Source organism: Heliangelus exortis, chromosome 1 (assembly GCF_036169615.1).
Source record: "Heliangelus exortis chromosome 1, bHelExo1.hap1, whole genome shotgun sequence".
Classification (NCBI taxonomy): domain Eukaryota; kingdom Metazoa; phylum Chordata; class Aves; order Apodiformes; family Trochilidae; genus Heliangelus; species Heliangelus exortis.
The window spans coordinates 75,408,666-75,426,238 of record NC_092422.1 but is presented as its reverse complement, the minus strand read 5'-3'; the positions used below and the strand labels follow the sequence as shown (position 1 = coordinate 75,426,238).

At 39.9% G+C, this 17,573-nt stretch overlaps 1 protein-coding gene across 4 annotated transcripts in view; it reads right to left on the bottom strand.

Moving 5' to 3' along the window:
* Positions 1–17,573, bottom strand: part of REPS2 (RALBP1 associated Eps domain containing 2) — a 96,972-nt gene that overhangs the window by 10,561 nt on the left and 68,838 nt on the right. For all 4 annotated transcript variants that reach the window (XM_071748994.1, XM_071748985.1, XM_071748977.1 and 1 more), the window contains exon 14: positions 9,853–9,917. In XM_071748994.1, coding sequence (XP_071605095.1) covers positions 9,853–9,917 — 65 coding nt within the window. The remainder of the gene's footprint in view (positions 1–9,852; positions 9,918–17,573) is intronic.

The following is a 17,573-nucleotide window of genomic DNA, read 5'->3' as shown; positions in this document are numbered from 1 at the left end:
TGTATTTGAAAGAAATGAAAGCTTTAAGCACTGGCAGCAGTAGCTGGGCAATGTCCATGAGGCTTTCAGGAATGATTTGGGGACAGCAAAGCTCAAATATTTAACAGAACCACATGATAAATTTCAGCCCAAACAACGTCACTTTGACAAACCATTCATTTAGGGACAGCAAGAGCAAACAGTCTTTCAGAGTGCCATGTAATATTTATACTATAAACTATAGCTTTGCCGCACAACACAGAGAAATGATGGAGATATAGGAGAGCCAGCTCTTTATGACCTTTCCTGAACAGAGAGCACTAGATTACCCCCTAACCTGGCCAGGCAGGAAGTCTCTGGTGTTCACACCGTTGTTGGACTCTAGGTCAAACCTTCTATCAAAAGCAAGAAACTTGTCCCACAGAATGAAGAAGAAAGGAGACCAACTATATGTTATGCAGACATAGAATGCAGCTTTTCAAGAACCAAAGTGTTCATACAGTGTAAAGGCAATTAAATAGACCAGTACTCAACAATGTTCATTTTAGATGAGCAGGAAAATTCAAACCACAGTACCATAGAGGACCCTTTTTTAATGTTCTCATTGCAGAAAAATACTGCTTTAAACTGAAAGGAACTGAAAAGGGAAAAAAAGGTAAACTTGTTCTGGTAGAAGCAAATAAAAATCAGAATGCTGACATAAAAAAGTCTAAAATTTCAACATTTTCAATGGTTTGATATCACAGTTCCTACTGACACAGGACACATTTTTTACTAGCAGAGTGTTGTGATGTTGCTGTCAGCCGAACAACTGTGGCAACCACTATATGAAGTTGGGCCACTGGGCTGGCTATTCCTCCCTGGTGCCAGGGTGAGGGTGGCAATGCTCAGCATGCAGCAGGCAGGTGGGAAAAATAAATAAACGTTTCCATTTGACCAATAAAAGAAGAAAAAAAAAAAAAAGAAAAAAAAAAAAGAATTAGTTCTGGTGGTGCAGCTATGTCTCATGAATAAAACTACAAAAACCAAGGGACTGCTATGTCCCTAAAGTGCCACCTAGTGGCATGTGGGACAGGTAATTTCATAGAAACACAGAATGGTTTGGGTTGGAAGACACCTTAAAAGATCATCTAGTTACAACCCCTTTGCCACGGAGGTCAGGGGGAGTTGTGTGGACACACGACACCTCCCACTAGACAGGGTTGTTCCAAGCCCCATCCAACCTGGCCTTGAACTCTTCCAAGAAGGAAGCATCCACAACCTCCCTGGATAACTGGTGCCAGTTTCTCACCACCCTTGCTGGAAATAATTTATTCCTCATACCTAATCTACCCTCTTTCAGTTTGAAACTTCTCTCCTGTCTTATCACTAAATGTCCTTGCAAAAAGTCCCTCCATTGCTTTCCTGCAGGCCCCTTTAGGTACTGGAAGGCTGCTCTAAGTTCTCCCAAGTTCTTTCTCTTCTCCAGGCTGAACAACTCCAGGCACTTTCAGAGTCCTTTGCTTAGAAGAGAAGTACCAGAAGTCAGCTGTCAGCACTGTTCAAAGCCTACAGTCAGAGCCTACCCCAGAGGATGGGCAGACAGCCTGGGCTCTCTGGAGTATCTCTTTTCCCTTCCTTGCAGAAGCCAGGTCTGTGCATTAATGATCTGCCAGCAGAGCAGATGTTCTCCACTATGAAAGATCTCCATTCCTCAGAGCCATGTGCCTCTGACACAAGTGCCGAAGCGTAAAAAAAACCCAGGATGCTGTTGCAAGGGATTTTGTTCAGGGACTGATAGCATGTACAGGCTAAAAATCTTTTGTTATCTGCAGTGTGCATCAGTGCAGAGAAGGCTTGCTGATACAGCTGACCCAAAAAAAACCTCTAGGCAAGGCCTGAGAGGATTTACACACACATTTTGAAAAGCTGGCACCTCCCCACAATGACCCCATACAGATTTTATAGGAAAAAATAACTCCCACTTTTTTCTTTTGGCAGAGGGATTCTTCAGATTTCCTCCCCTTCACTGATTTAGACACAGAATGGAAATCAGTCCATGTAGCCTTCAGGTCATGGGTATGGTGAGACTGCCTCCAGGATACTCTCTCTAGTCCAAGCTCCCTTGGAGCTTACTGGAGTATAAGGAAAAAGTGATCCATCAGGAGTACCTGAGGTTGGTTTCCTTTAATTCTTCATTGTTTTTATACCATGCTTAGTATAGTCTTTGCACAACTCACTTCTCATTCAGAAACACAGAATTAAACTGGCTCACTCTATCACAGACATAAATGTCTGAAGTTTTCCCACATTTTAGTAATTCCTCACTATTTTAATGTTGGGGTATACATACTTCGTCACCAATTTACAAAACTGAGAATTTATGCAAAGGAAAATTCAGTTACATTAGTGAAAAAACACCTAAAAGTGCATCTTATTCACATCCACAGAACTGAGTAAGCTCCTGGCACAGGAAGTGCTGCTGTGCTGGTATGGCTGGGTCCACACCCAGGGTTATACTAGTTGGGTAATGAAAATCCTGCTCATACGTGTTACCAGCAGTGTAAAAGAGAATTTGCAGGCAAGGCTCAAGAGTATCTTGGTTTTGGGAAGAAGAATAAGTGACCACAGAAAAGTGCAAGTTATTGTCCTATTCCAGATCTCATGAAGAACTTCTCTTTGTAAAGACCAAAGTCCAGTTGTTTATAGGCAGTATCTCCTTTTTACCCAAAGCAATCTCTTATCACCTAGGAATAGCCATATCCTCCTCATTCTTCCAGGTAGCAGCTAAAACTGGCCAAAAAAGTTTCTGTACAATGCCCACAGCCAGAAGCCAACCTGTGGCCTACAGCCAGCATTGAGCATTAGAACAGATAATTCCTCATCATTAAGGAGAGCATTAGGAATCACAAAAGCTCGATATTTCATCGCGTGATCCTTGATCAGCCATTCATGATCTCCTCACTACTCCATGTGATGATACTTAACAGTACCTTTCTAAAAGAATAGGTTATGCTCACTTAAGCACTAAGTGCTTGGAAAGTCTCAGATGAAAGATTTTCAACACTTTAAGAGAACACATTTCCGTAACAACCAGTTCTTCGCTTACATTTCCAGTTTTTTTGCTTTGCAATGCTGGATTATATGGAGATTTCACACCCACTTTTCAAGACAATCCATAATTGATCTTCCAGAACAGAAGGCGTATGTGGAACTTTCATATTTCTATTACCTGAGAGCCTTTTTGCAAGAGGTGAAGTATATATTAAATCTTTCCTTCAATTCAATCTCTCCCACACTTACGCTCTCGGCTAACTTTACACATGAAAATAGTCCCATTGTAGTCAATAGCACTACTCACAGACATGAAATTATCTCTGTGAATACATTGGAAGAGCCCATAATCATTACCTATAAAGTGCCACTGCTTAGGTTTGCAAAAAAGAATTGTGAACAGCTTATCTGTAAGAAGACATAGGATACTAAATATGCTCAGAGCTCAGTATGTACCCACCGCAATCTTCCATCATCTCTATGTAACTTCATTTGAGGTATTTTGCTCCTTTCTAAACATTCATATTTTTACTCCTAATGCCAATTTCTACGAAGTCGAGATGTCTCAATTCCAGCTTCTGCAAGTATTGTGTATTCCAAAATGAATCCTCAATTTTTTTTATTGCTTGTTACAGAAACTGAAAATGGTAAGACAGAAAGAAAACCCATAGGGATGCAAATGCAACAAGCTGCCAGGCTCTTAAGCGTGCTGAGTGCTTTCTCAGCTCTGTGCAACCCTTAAGTTTTGATAAGCTTTTTCTTTCCCCAAGCTATCTGAGGGCTGGTGATAAGACTGAGGAAAAAAGGCAGTAAATACAAACAAATTGCTGCAATGTTCAGCCCATTCGAAAGGAAAGAATAGGGCCCAGATGGAAGCATTAACAATCTGTTTTAATACTCCACTTTCAAAGAAAGGGGTGTGTGCATTCCACTAGAAATACAGGCATTGGATTATCTTTTTTTTTTTTTTTTTTTTTTTTGCTATTATAGTAAACTTGAAGCCAAATTCAAAAATTATTACAACACATTTTAATTAAGATATTTGCCCTTCCTTCCACACCCCCAGAAATCTCTTTAGAAATTATTTTATGGCATCCATCAACTACTTCCCATATTCAAATTTAACTACGCTACTTTCCACCACTTCTTAAACCATAATTTATTTTGTCTGGCTGTTTTATATTTAATGTATAATTTTCAGGAGAGCAAGATAATCCACTTGTATTTATATTAAGGTGGCAGATGGCAAAATCTTTCATGTTACAGAAGACTTCCAGTTTTATTACAGTTATAGGCTTCTTCAGTGCCTATCACACTGATTATACAACATATGTTACTGTGCAGCCAAAACTGGTGGGGATGATCAAAAAAACCCACCCTCTTTCTGTACTGTGGTTGTAAATGCAAGGTAAAGAAGTATTTATTTGGATAAATATAAAATGGTGGTCTGGGAGAATACTATAATGTATATAAATATTATGTTGGCAAAAGCAGATTTAAAAAAAAAAAAATTATTTCTGTAACAAAAAATAAATCCAGGTGTTCTGCCAGCATTTGAAATTCCTCACATAATTTTACAGAGAAAGGCTGCACCCCATCTGGATGAACATTTTCTCAGAACAGCTCTGTAACAGAGATAAGCAAACCCTACCTAATCCTCCATGCATCTCTGCTTGACCCAAAGCTGCTGTCTGTGGGGGATGCCCAGACAAGATCTCAGCAGAGAACCTGTGGGTGGCCACCCTGCTCTGGTGGCTGTGACAGCTCTCAGCAGCCTGGAGGGGAGTCCATCCCCACCCTCCTGGCTGCAGATCAGGATGGGCACAGATAATTGACTCTTAAAGCCCCAGCCTGAGCACACCCCCAGCTCCTGGCCCTCTGGGGATTCAGCAGAACAGGGAGGCACATTAGCAGAGACAAGTTGTTGAACTGGGTCCCAGTTTTCACTTACAATTCTGGATGATGAATGGCCAAAAAGCTTCAAGGGGTTGTGAAGTATCAAGTAACATTCGGAGTGCAGAACATTTGATATGTTAAAAAGAGTAGTAACTTCTCTTTCCAACAACAGGTGTCTGTGACTGGGTATGGTGACCCAGGCATCCTCACTCACAGCATTTTGTTTCCAGGATTTCACCAAATCAACAACATCTAAGGTAACAATGGACACTAAACTGATAGCCTAACACTCACAGCTCATACAATTAACTCTTACAACAGTGGGGTCTTAACCTCTAGGACTGCAGCATATTCAGGACACATCAATTCGATAACAAAAACAGCTGCCTACCTGCTCCACTTCACTCAAGCACTTTGCCTTAGTTCATAATTTTTTCAGCACCTGGCATAACTACCAGCCTGGAATTAGTGGGAAAATCAGGTCCCAGCATCTCCAGAAATATAAATCCTGCACAAAACAGTGTGAATTTACAAAACCAACAGGCTTAAAATTTAGACTTTGGGAAAAGACTACGAATATCATTTTTTCAGCCAAGATGTACAATGCTTTCTTCCAGTCCCACTGCTTTCAAATCCCCACAATACAGAATAGGCAGGATTGAAGATATGCCTCTATTACTGGACAGAAAGGTACTGAAATAGAGCAATTTAAACAAAGGAATGTTGATCTAATTGGGCAATGTTACAAATAGCAAGCTGATGTTGGATAAAATCCTGAAGTTATATTTGCTCTTCAGTATTCATCAGTAATTCCTATTAGCATAAATGTGCTACTGAATCTGTGTAGTAGTGCAGCTGTGGTAAATTATTTCTTTAGGCTTAAATGACATCAGTAATAAAATATTATTTTGTTTTCCATTAAGAAAAACAACAGAGGCTTATACAAGATATGCATGACCACCCAAAGATATTTTCTATCTGAAATCCCTGTCAGTACAAATAAGCTACATTTGCTATCGTGTTCCTAACGTGATTCTTGACACCTCCGAGTTTTCTGTGTACAGTTCTGGATCTGAACAAAAGTTTTGGGGCCACCTTTATGCCACTTCTCCTTGATGACTCAAATTTACCATCAACTTAGGAACATTAGATCCGGAAAAACTACCTGAGCTACTGAATCGAGCCCTCTACGAGCCCAGAAGAAAACACAACTGGTATGTCAACAACCTACAGGTTATCTGTTCTATATATCATCACTCAAGGTGGAGGGATAACAATAGGAATGACACAACAACCCTAAAAACTAAAAAATATTTTTTTTAATGAGTGGAAAAGACATAACTATAGGACATTGTGAGACATGAGCAAGAGAGGTAAGGCACTGCCAATGTCCTAAGTCTATACAATAGCTTGCAGCATATTAAATACTTATGGTCCAAAGATATAGGGAAACTGATACAAATAAAATTATCCTGAAATCCAAGTAGCTATTTCAGACTTTCTAAGTGTGAGATGTGCTACTAGGGATTACAGAAGGTGTCAGTGAAGTTATCAACAGTCAAACAAAAAAGTAAACCAGTTCAAAATAACATACAAAACAAATATCTAGGTATACGCCCATTTCTATACATAATCTTTCCAAGTGCCCTTTATAGAATTTAGGTAAAACTGGAACTACTTTCTTTTTTTTAATAGGAACATGAGGTGAGAATTCTAATAAAGCATTTCATACTGGATTTCACAATATTTTACTGGAAACATCAATTCAAAATGGTTCACAGTCCAGAGAGATACAAGTTGGCATTTGGGTTAAAATATCCTAAATTGGAGATAATGGTGCATTCACATTATGTAAATTTGACTTTTCTCCATCTTATTAAATTTATTGACAGTCACAATAGGGACATCAGATGAAACCACCACTGCATCAGATAAATGTCTCATGAAAGCTCTAAGGAAAACTTGGGTTCTGTTTGTGAACTGATATTCACTTTTTACAAGGAATCATACGGAAAAGACAAGGGGTAACAGGTGCAAGCTACTCCTGAGGAGATCCTGGCTGGACATTGGAAGAAAATTTTTCACTTTGAAAGCAGTCAGATACCGGAATAATCTCTCCAGTGAAGTGGTGTATTCCCAAACACTGGACATTTTTAAGCTTGACCAGGTGCTAAACCCTGTCATCTGAACCATGTTCCTACCTAGAAAGGGTGGACCAGATTATCCTTGAGGTGCCTTCCAACGTGGCGTTCTAATATTCTATGATGTCAATAGGAAGCTGACTTTGGTAATGGAGAAAAATCCCAAGATGGAGCTACCATAACCTTTTACAGAGGTAAAGAAAGAAAGAAATACTGAGTTCATCCACCAACCCTAAAACCCATCGTGGAGGTAAGAAGAGATGCAGGACACTTGTAAAGGTGTCTACATTAGTGTTTTCCTTAAGGTTGAAACAAATTCTACTAAAAACAACAGCAACCCAGGACCAATGTCAAGAGGCCATGTCTATACTGCTATTGACAAAACTCACAGGAGGACTTTCTACTCCACTGAAATATAACACTTACCCCTTGGTACCTCTCTTCTGTGCACTTTGGCCTTTACATCTCACAAGACCTTTACTCTCACTCTGAAGAGCCAACTGGTCCAGGCTGCTTCTCCAGCCATCCATAGGAAATTGCAGTCCTCAGAGAAATTATTTCCCTCTCCTCCTCCATCAACTGATTTCCAAAGCTGAGCCAAAATAATCACACCATGAGCATACTTATATGGTGCACAGCCACCTGAAATACGTGAGGTTCACTTCTTTTCCAAGCTACATTTGTCATTCACAGTGCTTAACTGCAGGCATATAGCAAAATGTGCCGGCAATAATAAAAGGGTTTTCAATAACATTGTTGAAAAATAAATTAAAATAGAAATTTAAGAAGAGTTTGGTAAATCCTGAAAGGGGAGAAAGTTGAATGTGTCATTTCAGCATCACGGCTTTTCTTCAGTTCTTGATCCTGCCTCAGTTTTGAAAGCAGATCCCTTCCTCCAACTTCTTCATGCTCTTTAAATCAAGGGCCCCACTAGACTAATGCAATCCATATGCTTACTGTTGCTTACATGCTCTTCGTAAAGGTCAGCTCAGCTGAATTATAACCCCATCACACAGACTTCCCTACTGTCTGTTACCTTTATCAAAGACAGGCATGCTTGGAGATAAAAATAAATAGCAGGTGACAAGAGTGAAGTTTATTGTGTTTTCAAGAAGTGGTTTTATGTATATTTTTGATAGATGTCAGAACAAGAATATTTGATAAAATATCTTTTAAAATACTCAGAAATAAATTAAAGTAAATAGAAGTGATGCGTGTAAGCAAAGGATCAGCTGCATATTCATGACTTAACAGACAGAGAGGCCACTTGCCACTGCCTTGTTTTTTCTTTCAGAAAACAGACTTTTGTATTGGAGATGACTGGATCTAGAATTTCACAGGAGAATCTACTTCTGTTTAGCATTTTAGAAAGATCCTAGATTTTCCATGGCCAAGAATAGGATGAGCAGCTGGCTCAGTATTTACAATGTGGTAAAAATGTTGCTGGTCATTCACAAACAAACGTATCTCCTCACTGCCCTGCTATGGAAATGCAAATCTATCATAGGAGAAGAAAATGAACAATTAAAACAACCTTGCTTGAAAACAATGGGGTTGGTTTTCTTATATTTGCTGCTTTTCCCAATGGCAGCAAAAGGGCTTTTAGTGCATGAAGCCAGTTGCTGTGGCAAGTCCAAGCAGTAGCAGGAGGGCCAGCACAGATGCTGCAGGCTCAAGGCAGGGCCATTCCATGGGATCAGAGGAAGCCAGAGGGAAACACTGCTCTCTGAGAAGCAATAGACCAAGTAGGAAAGTGGTGGGTGCACTAAGGAGCATTTGGTCTTAGATGCATGGCTAATGCCCTAGTGACTGGGGGAAGTATGCCAGCTCCAACCAGAACATGCTACAGACCTCAGGTGAAAACTGTCTGCACTCAGGTACTTAAAAATGGTTGGGGAGAAGAGAACAACGAGCTACTGGTGAAGCTGGGGGTGGCAACAAGCTTTGTAACACTTCTTTTCATAAGCAGTGTGCAGCAGGAGGTGCTCAACAGCACCCAGTCAACATCTACTCTCAAGAGTAGAACCAAAACTCAAGTGAGGACTGTTTATGGCCCAAGGAACGTGTCTTACCAAGTTTTTATATGCAGTGGGCTGTTAGCTCCCTTAAGGGCTTGTTTTCTATTACACACTTCACCTGAAGGAGCAATCTATGAAGCATGCTGCCACCCAAGACTCAACAGAACCAACAACATAAAAAGAACAGGATGCTGATCCTCCATCATGTACTAAAATACGAGGTATCTGGATGCAGATAACACATGAGTTAGTAAATTTGCATAGTCCCGTGGCTGTGTGATGCCCTAAAAACAAACAAAAACCCATCCAAAAAGCAAAACAAAAGTACAGCACTAATGGGTTGAAACCTGATAACATAACTGACATCCCATTTAGTGGGGTTTTTTTTAACCCATGGGTGAAATACACTTTTACATGCCATAGCTCCCTTAACAGATGCCCTGTGAGCATTTGAAGCTTGAAAAGCAAATAGCTAGTTATCAAGTCCATGCCTTTCAGGCATGAAACCCTTATTAGTCAACCAGACTTACTAGCCTTTAATTTCCAGTATTTTCTAGTGGGTGCATGTCAGCTGCACTACAAAGAGATTTAATTAGTCTGTAATTTTGACATTGCAACACACTGGCTAGACAGACCAAGGAAGGAGAACGTGTATGGAACTGCAGATTTGCACTGATCTGGAAGCAAAAATAATTGCCCCGTGCAAGCCAACTTGTGCTAACCACTACAACAGTAGCATAAATAAGTAAATAATACACAGCAAAGTGCTCAACTTTTGTCCATACCTGAGATACTGAAGGTCGAGGAGGCAGTGCGGGCGGTGGTGGAGGCAGCCAGCCAGACCTCACAGCTGAACAGTGAGAAAAGAAATAAAAAAAATAAAACAAAAAAAGAAAAACAAAAAGAAAAACCACATTAATTTAATTCCAAATAAAACCAAAATTAATTTCCGTGATAATTTATAATGAAGAGGTTGCATTCAACATTTTAATAACAGGAACCAAACTTGATCTTTATTAAGCAAAACTGTTTGAAATAACTCCATGAGGAGTGACCGAGTAGTGATTTAATTGCTGCAAGAACCCACAATGTTATGATAAAAAGCAAGAGATGGAAACCAGTCAGCCACAAAAGATGCAGCTAAAGCAATCCAATTCTAGTTACTGAATCCAGAAACAGGGTCTGCTTGTCCTTGGGACTTTCCTCTTTGTCATTAATATTATTGCCATTTTAAAAAGTGATGCTTTTCCATTCAACATAGACATTAGCATTCGCTCCAGATAAACACACTATGTGATGGAGTGAAGCTTTAAAAAGAAAACATCTGCCATGGAATTAATAGGACAAAAGCCTAAATGAACCAAAAAGAAATCCCTTTCTTTGGCTTTGTATTTGTGTGTTATTACTCACTGGAGGTATTTTGGAGGGAGGAGGAAAGCCCTAATGGCGAGTTTAAGCCCCTTCTACACAACTCAATGTCAGCTTTTAGTTTGAGTCAGCACAAAGGGAGGGTAGCAATCATATAGGTCCAGCCACTCTATTTCTCAGTTTCAACAAAATATCTAAAACCCAGCATGGGACAAAACTGCAGACATCTGCAGAGAGGAGGGCCAGACTAGCAGAGACACCAGCCAAGACGAGAGGGAGTCCTTGGGTGGTTTATCCTCCCCAAGCTCCTGTCCCACTGAATGCTCAGCACTTGCACAGATATCAGATAGCCCATCTTGCACCAGTAATTTGTACAGTCAAAAAACCCCAAACCAATATTAAACTTAGAAATGCCTTTTACCACAACAGTGCTAAGCAAGCAATTACATTTATACACTTTTTATTTCCCATGCATATTTTTGAAAGCCACAAAGACCATTGTTAACAGCTTAGCCGTTAACATATTTTTATGCACCAGGTCTTAAAAAGTCTACAGGGTTGAAAATATGAAGACAAAAGATATGAACCAGTATGGACAACAGTGACATAAGAGTAAACCTGTGGATGACAACATTAAGAATAATCATAATGACTATGTACAGCAACAAAGAGACTTAAAAAACACTAGGGTTTTTTACACCTTCTGTATCGCCCTCTCTTTAGTCAAAATGCAGCCTAATATCACATAGTGCCAAGGAAAGAGGCAAAAGAATTAAAATCCAATTTAGGTTAAGTAAGGGAGACACTTGAAAGTAAGGGAGACATTTGAAAAAATATCTTCATTAGAACCCTTTTTCTCCTGTGTTTAATTAGTTTGGTTTAGAGGGCCACCGTAGTATGAGAACAATGTTGCCACTACATTCTCCATCTCTTCTGTGCCACTAGTCTCTAAGAAAGGAACAGTCTAGCAAGAAACCCTTCTTTCCTTTAGTATGAACTTCAGGTTATTACACCATTTATCTGAGCAATGGCAGTGGTTTTGGCAAGTGGAGCTAATAACAACAGTTGCCAACACCGTCTGACTCAAACACCCGTGCTCTGTAGGTCTTAGTGGACAAGTACACATGCTCAATATGGTACCTTGATCTTCAGGAAACCTTGTTGGAGCTGTGCTGTGGCACTCCAAGGAAAACACCTGCATGCCCATTACTCTCCCCCCACCACCAGTGACTATCACTAGGAGGGTGTCACTTTGCTCTCCAAACAGCTCTAATGTCACGGGGGAGCTTCCTAAGGAGCCCCTGGCAGCCCAAACACATGGAGGGCACAAGCATGGGAGCTCCCTCAGCCCTTCAAAATGTGCAGATTCCCTTCAAGGGGTTCATCATTTTTCTATGTGCTGTCTTATGCTTCCAGAGGCCCTCAAAAGCTTTAATGCAAGAGCTGCATCCACTGAGAACTGGCCTCATCATCCACTCTGAAGGATACAACACTTTATGTCCTTGCTCACTGGTTCTTCCAACACTGTGATATATCTAGAAAAGGAGCAGTGTAGTCTTTATGTAGAAAGATGCTGAGAGAAGATGAAAGAAGAAAAGACTTTATGTAGAAAGATGCTGGAAAAGCATCTCCTGAAGTGGCTGCACACACTGTGAAACCCTTTAAGTCTCCTGGGATTTGGCCCATAAAATTCCAAAGGGAAAGGTAAATTTTCTGCAAGATGGTCATATTACAAACAAACAAAAAACAACAAACCCAAAACACCCAAACAAAACCAAACCAACCAAACAAAATAACCTAAAGCCCACTCTTTCAGATTTCAAAATATAACATGTATGAATTTTGCATTAAAGAAGTTAGATGCTTATACCATGTGCATTTGACCCAGTTTCCTCTTTTTAATCCTTAAAATTCTAACTTAAGCTACTCATGAAATATTCATAAAATTCCTGCTGTTGCAGAACATCTTCGGCCTGTTAGAAGGAAATTATGCTTATGTGAGCACAATTGCTAGCCAAAAGTTAGTTGAATTTTGAGGACTCATTATAACTTACAAAAAAAACCCAAAACCCTCACTTTCTTTCCCCCACAGGGCACTGAAAAAAAATTTAATGATAGATGCTGCATGTTTCAGTCTTCTGTAGTGTCACTACCCTAAAAGAGGGCAATATTAAGAGATATTCATAGATTTTTATGTGTATCAGCAGGTGAATTGTACTACTAGGTTATTCAGAATGCCTGCCTGCCTGCATGCCTTCCTGGATAGTCTGGCTTTTGATGTTAAGAGACAGCACTACTACATTAGCTCTGAAAGCAAACCCAAACACAGGATGACATCTGTTTCCAAAATGAAAGCAAGTACCTTGGGACCCAGCAGCAAACAGACAAATGTCATCCTTCCAGGTGCACACCCCAGAGCTGGGATAAGCTGCATGCCATAGCTCTTGGAAAAGAAGTCTTCACACCCTGAGCAAAAGCAGAGGGAGCTGGAGGGAGCGGGATGAGCATCACACACATCACCTGTTACTGAGCAGGTTGGTGTCATTCACACCAGGGTGAGCAATGTACAGCAAATCTCAGAGAAAGCACTGTGGAAAGGCCATTAGGGTACTAAAATAAAGTGGACTTAAGTATATCCAGCATCCATATCACATGGAATCCTGTAAACTACAGCATTTTCATGCACTAGTTACTCTCACAAAGATAGTGGTAAGGCTTTCAGCTCAAAAATCACGGCTCTTTACTTAGTGTGTTTATACTTTAAAGAAGATTATCTACATGGAAAGCTTCCAGGACCATTTTTCTTCCCTATTTTGGCAATTACAAAGGTCTTATATCACTAACAGGGCACCACACAAGATAAAAAAACAGGTTTTACAATCTGAAGCTAGATTAATATTTTAAAACAAATACCAGGCTGTAATGCTACACTCTGAGAACAGGTCATGCCATCCTATCTGGACATACTGCTTTTCCTCCTGCTTCCCTAGCAGACAACACAAAATGTCATACCTTACTCATAACAGAGAAAAATATCAATAATGGTGACCAACCAAGTAGCTCCTTTACTTGCCTTATTTGATCTAGGAAGAAAAGGACAAGGAAAAAGTAAAAAAAAATATCACAGTCCGGTCAAACCTATGGGAAGTAGATCTTTATCTCACCAGGCAGACCAGCAGGGGAGGGTGCTAAACTCAGAGTGGAACAGATTTAGGTCCTTGAGATCCTTAAAGCAATGTGAAAGAGCAATGCACTGCAGCTCTCTCACCCAGTGACAGTCACTTGTCCTCTTGTTTCTGAGTACTGAAAAGAACTGCCACAATACACTGCACTGCTAGACATATGTTATCTTTTAATTAATAATTGAACAGCAGCACATAAAACTACATTTCCTGAAACATTCCCACGCCAAGTACTTAATTTCTGTTCTTCATATTTGTCTTCCTTCTTAGTTTTATATGCCTATCACTTAGAACCCTGAGAATCATCTCAGACAAGTTAGAGCTGCTGGGTAAGAAAGTTACTCCTCATCATCATCTGAACAGAACACTTTCACAAGCAAGCATCTGGAAAGAGGGCCGTTTTCCTAGGTCAAGGGCCATTTTGTACCTTTCTTGCCAAAACGAAACAAGATACTGCCTGCCAAAGTAGGCTCACCTTATCTCACATCAAAAACCCACACACCTTTCATCCCATGACCAAAAGGACACCCAGACTTTGGTTGCTCCTCTTATTTTGGTCACCATTCCCAAAGAGGGGGGAGCTGTTTCTCAGCTCACACAAAGGCTGCAGCCCTAACCAAACGCAACCTAAATCCAGGCTGACCAGGATCCAGATGGCCTAAACCCAGGTTCTTGATTCTATTCTGCTTCCCCACCACCAGCTCCCCTTCTGCAACTGGGTAGGGACCATCCCGGGACTTAAAACTGGGAAAAAACTCTGATGAGGTTTCCTTGGTAGAGTATGGCTGATGTGTTTGGTATTTTTCAAGTGGATGCTTCAGCACTGTTGGATGAAGGGAGAGAATCTGCTTGCATGGCAGATTTACATCAGTCTACACTGCTGCAGAGCTTTTAGCTTCCAGACCAGGTTTAACAAAAGGCCAACCAATTCATTTTATCAGGAAACAAGAGATCTGCAATAGATATAAACCAACAGAATGAATTATTCTTCAGTTCCCCAAACTACCTAAGGCTTCAGTTCCTTAAGTAGTGGGAAACAGGCATTTTCACCCTTCTGCTTTAATGATACTTTGAGAGTTTTCTGAGATTCTTTTCCTCTTTTGTTGCCAAGGGCAGACTGCAGGATACTTTTGTGCCAAAGCTGCTTTCTGTTTACCTCCATCTTACAAAACCTCCCTTCTTTTTCATGGAAACTGGAACTTGGATAGCCCATAATAACACTGCCTGCACTCCTTCATTTATTTACATTCCTGAGAGCAGTGTTAGGTGATTGTGAAATAACTGTTTTTCAAAAGATCTGATTTATTAACTCTCACTAGCATGTCTGTAGAAACCTGCAACAACAACAACAAAAATATAAAGTTGTAGCCAGGAATGTGAATTTAATGAAGGATTCTAGTAAGGTAGTTGTGAAATATTTATTTATTCAGGGATCTGTTTCAATAACCCTTACTAATGTCTCATCAGAAGGTAATAGCAACACCAGAAAAGATTTTAGGCTCCTGATACTAATTTTGTTATCAAATTTGTAAAAGGCCTCTAGAAAGCAGTGCCAGCATTCTCTTCTCACAGCTTCGTGAACCTGCTTAACAGCAAAGCCTCCTGTGTCACAGGCACCTGATGTCACCAACACACTCTTGTTACAGGTGTGCTTTGTGTGTTAAACATACAGAGAATATCAGTCATAACCTCAACTACACTGGAAATTATCCAGGTACATTTGAAGCGATTAGGAAGAGATAGAGCAAAGCTTTAATTAATGCTTCTGCATTAGGTGTGACTTTGTTTAAGGACACTGGTGTGCTTAATATTTGATTTGGGCCACTTTCAGATCAAACAAGGAAGACACTTAAAAAAGTGCTTTTTATGATGTTTTTTCTAACACCCTATCCATGAAATTCAGCATGTTTTTTGCAAAGCTGTAAAGCAGATTACCTTTTTTTATGAAAAAACTATTTTCTGTTCTGAGTCACATATATCCACAAAATCTGTATTTTTAACTTCCTTTTCCTCATTTTCCCTAAACCATTTAATTTCCTAGTTACTGTTTTCTCTACCCCTTCCTTTTCTCTGTGTTTCTATTTAGGGACCCTTTCTCCCTTCTACCTTCCCCCTGAAATGAAACTATTCAGAATTCTGTTCCCTCTCACTTCACCTTTTGCTTCATTTTCCACCCACAGGGAGGCACAGTCCCTTCACCCACCTCCCACAGACCCATGTTGCCAGAGTTTCTCACCTCTGGAGATCCCAGTGGGAATGCTGGGGCCTCCCTGACACCTGTGCCAATCTGTTCTATGATGGGCCAATATTTTTCCATGGAACAGAGTAACCCATATGGGATCAGGAAAATAGGTCAGTGGGTCTGGCAGGCCTTGCTGAGAACATTTCAGCTTTAGCAATATTTAGTAGGAAAGAGGTTTTAGATTAAGATTTCATTATTAACAAACTGCAACAGACTGTAAAGCATTTCTTGATCCCAGAAAAACTAGGATTAAAAAAATAAACAGGAAAAAATAACTTAAAAGAAGTTTCATTTATACAAATTGGCAAGAAAGAGCTACACTTGACGGGCTGGTAAGGTTTACCCCAGTTTGCACATAAGTGCTTTCTGGACTCAGTCTTTATAGACAGACACAGAAATTTAAAAACACAGAAATAAGTTACCCCATCAGTTGCCTATCATTTGATAACCATTTATCCTTTTATGTCCTATTTTCTCCAGTCTGTTTAACCTTAATTATATCCTTGTCCAGAATGGCCAAGAAGTTACATAGCTGAAAACACATAAAAAATTCTTCATAAAAAATTCTAAAAGGCTGAGATGCGTAAAACAACACAGTAGCATATAAAACAGAGTAGTACTACAGAATGAGTAAAATTCAGTCCTATTACCCAAGAATCTTACCCAAGATTTTACTTAATCAAGACCAATACAACAGGAAGGAGAAGAAGGGGTCCTGAAAATTAATTACTCGATTAGCTTCATCAGGGTCTAAATCCAGCATATAAAAAGGCCACTAGTACTCTAGGCCTGCCTTGTCACTTGAGCTTTGAACCAAAAACTTAGCTGAGAAATCTGTATTTATGGTGACAAAAACAACACAATCCCCTGCATAGCCCCTTTAAAGTTTGCCTTCAGTAAAAGTCACCTGCAGTTGTGTCACTGAGCTAAAAACATGATGTATCTGAAAAGAGCATAAGGGTATTTGGACCTATTTATATTGAAATATGTATGACAATGGAGCAAGAATAATTTCAATTCTCAAAGTCCTCTTTCCTACACAATTACAGAACTGAATTATTACATAAAATTTGGCTATTGTTGGGCAAACCTGAAAAAAACAAAAGATGTCTCAACACACACCTATTATTCAGAAATCTCTACACTTAGTAAATGAAACCCAGCAAGCCTGCACATTCAAGGAAAGGTTGTGTTACTTGAATGAAGTAATGAAGGTTCGATGAACTAGAGGAAGAAGCAAAAAGTTTACCACTTCAAAGGCTTGAAAAAAAGGATGCTAAACACCAGTCTTCCTCTACCACTAACCAAAATGAAAGGGTGCAGAAAGAAGTTTGTAGTTACTTTTGTAACAAGAAGTATCACTTTAAACAGTGTAGAAAATGTGTATAAAAAGGGGCACAGAAGTGATGTAGAGACACATTTGTATCAGAGGAATGCTGATGCACACCAATAAACCTGTTTGTTCCCTTGTTCTTTTTCTACGAACACCACACAGAAAGCAGAGGGGACACTGTCATTTTCTTGTTTTGGCAGTGATCACCGGCCCAGCAGGGGTAAGGAGAGGTTACAGATCTGATTGTAGTTAGGAATACATCACCCATAACAGAAAACACTGTGCTTATAATAAAATGCTAATCAAGCGTGGTACTTAACACCTCACATTCTAAAAGGAAAAAACCCAAAAATAGTAGCCAGCACCCCAAAGGAGTGAATG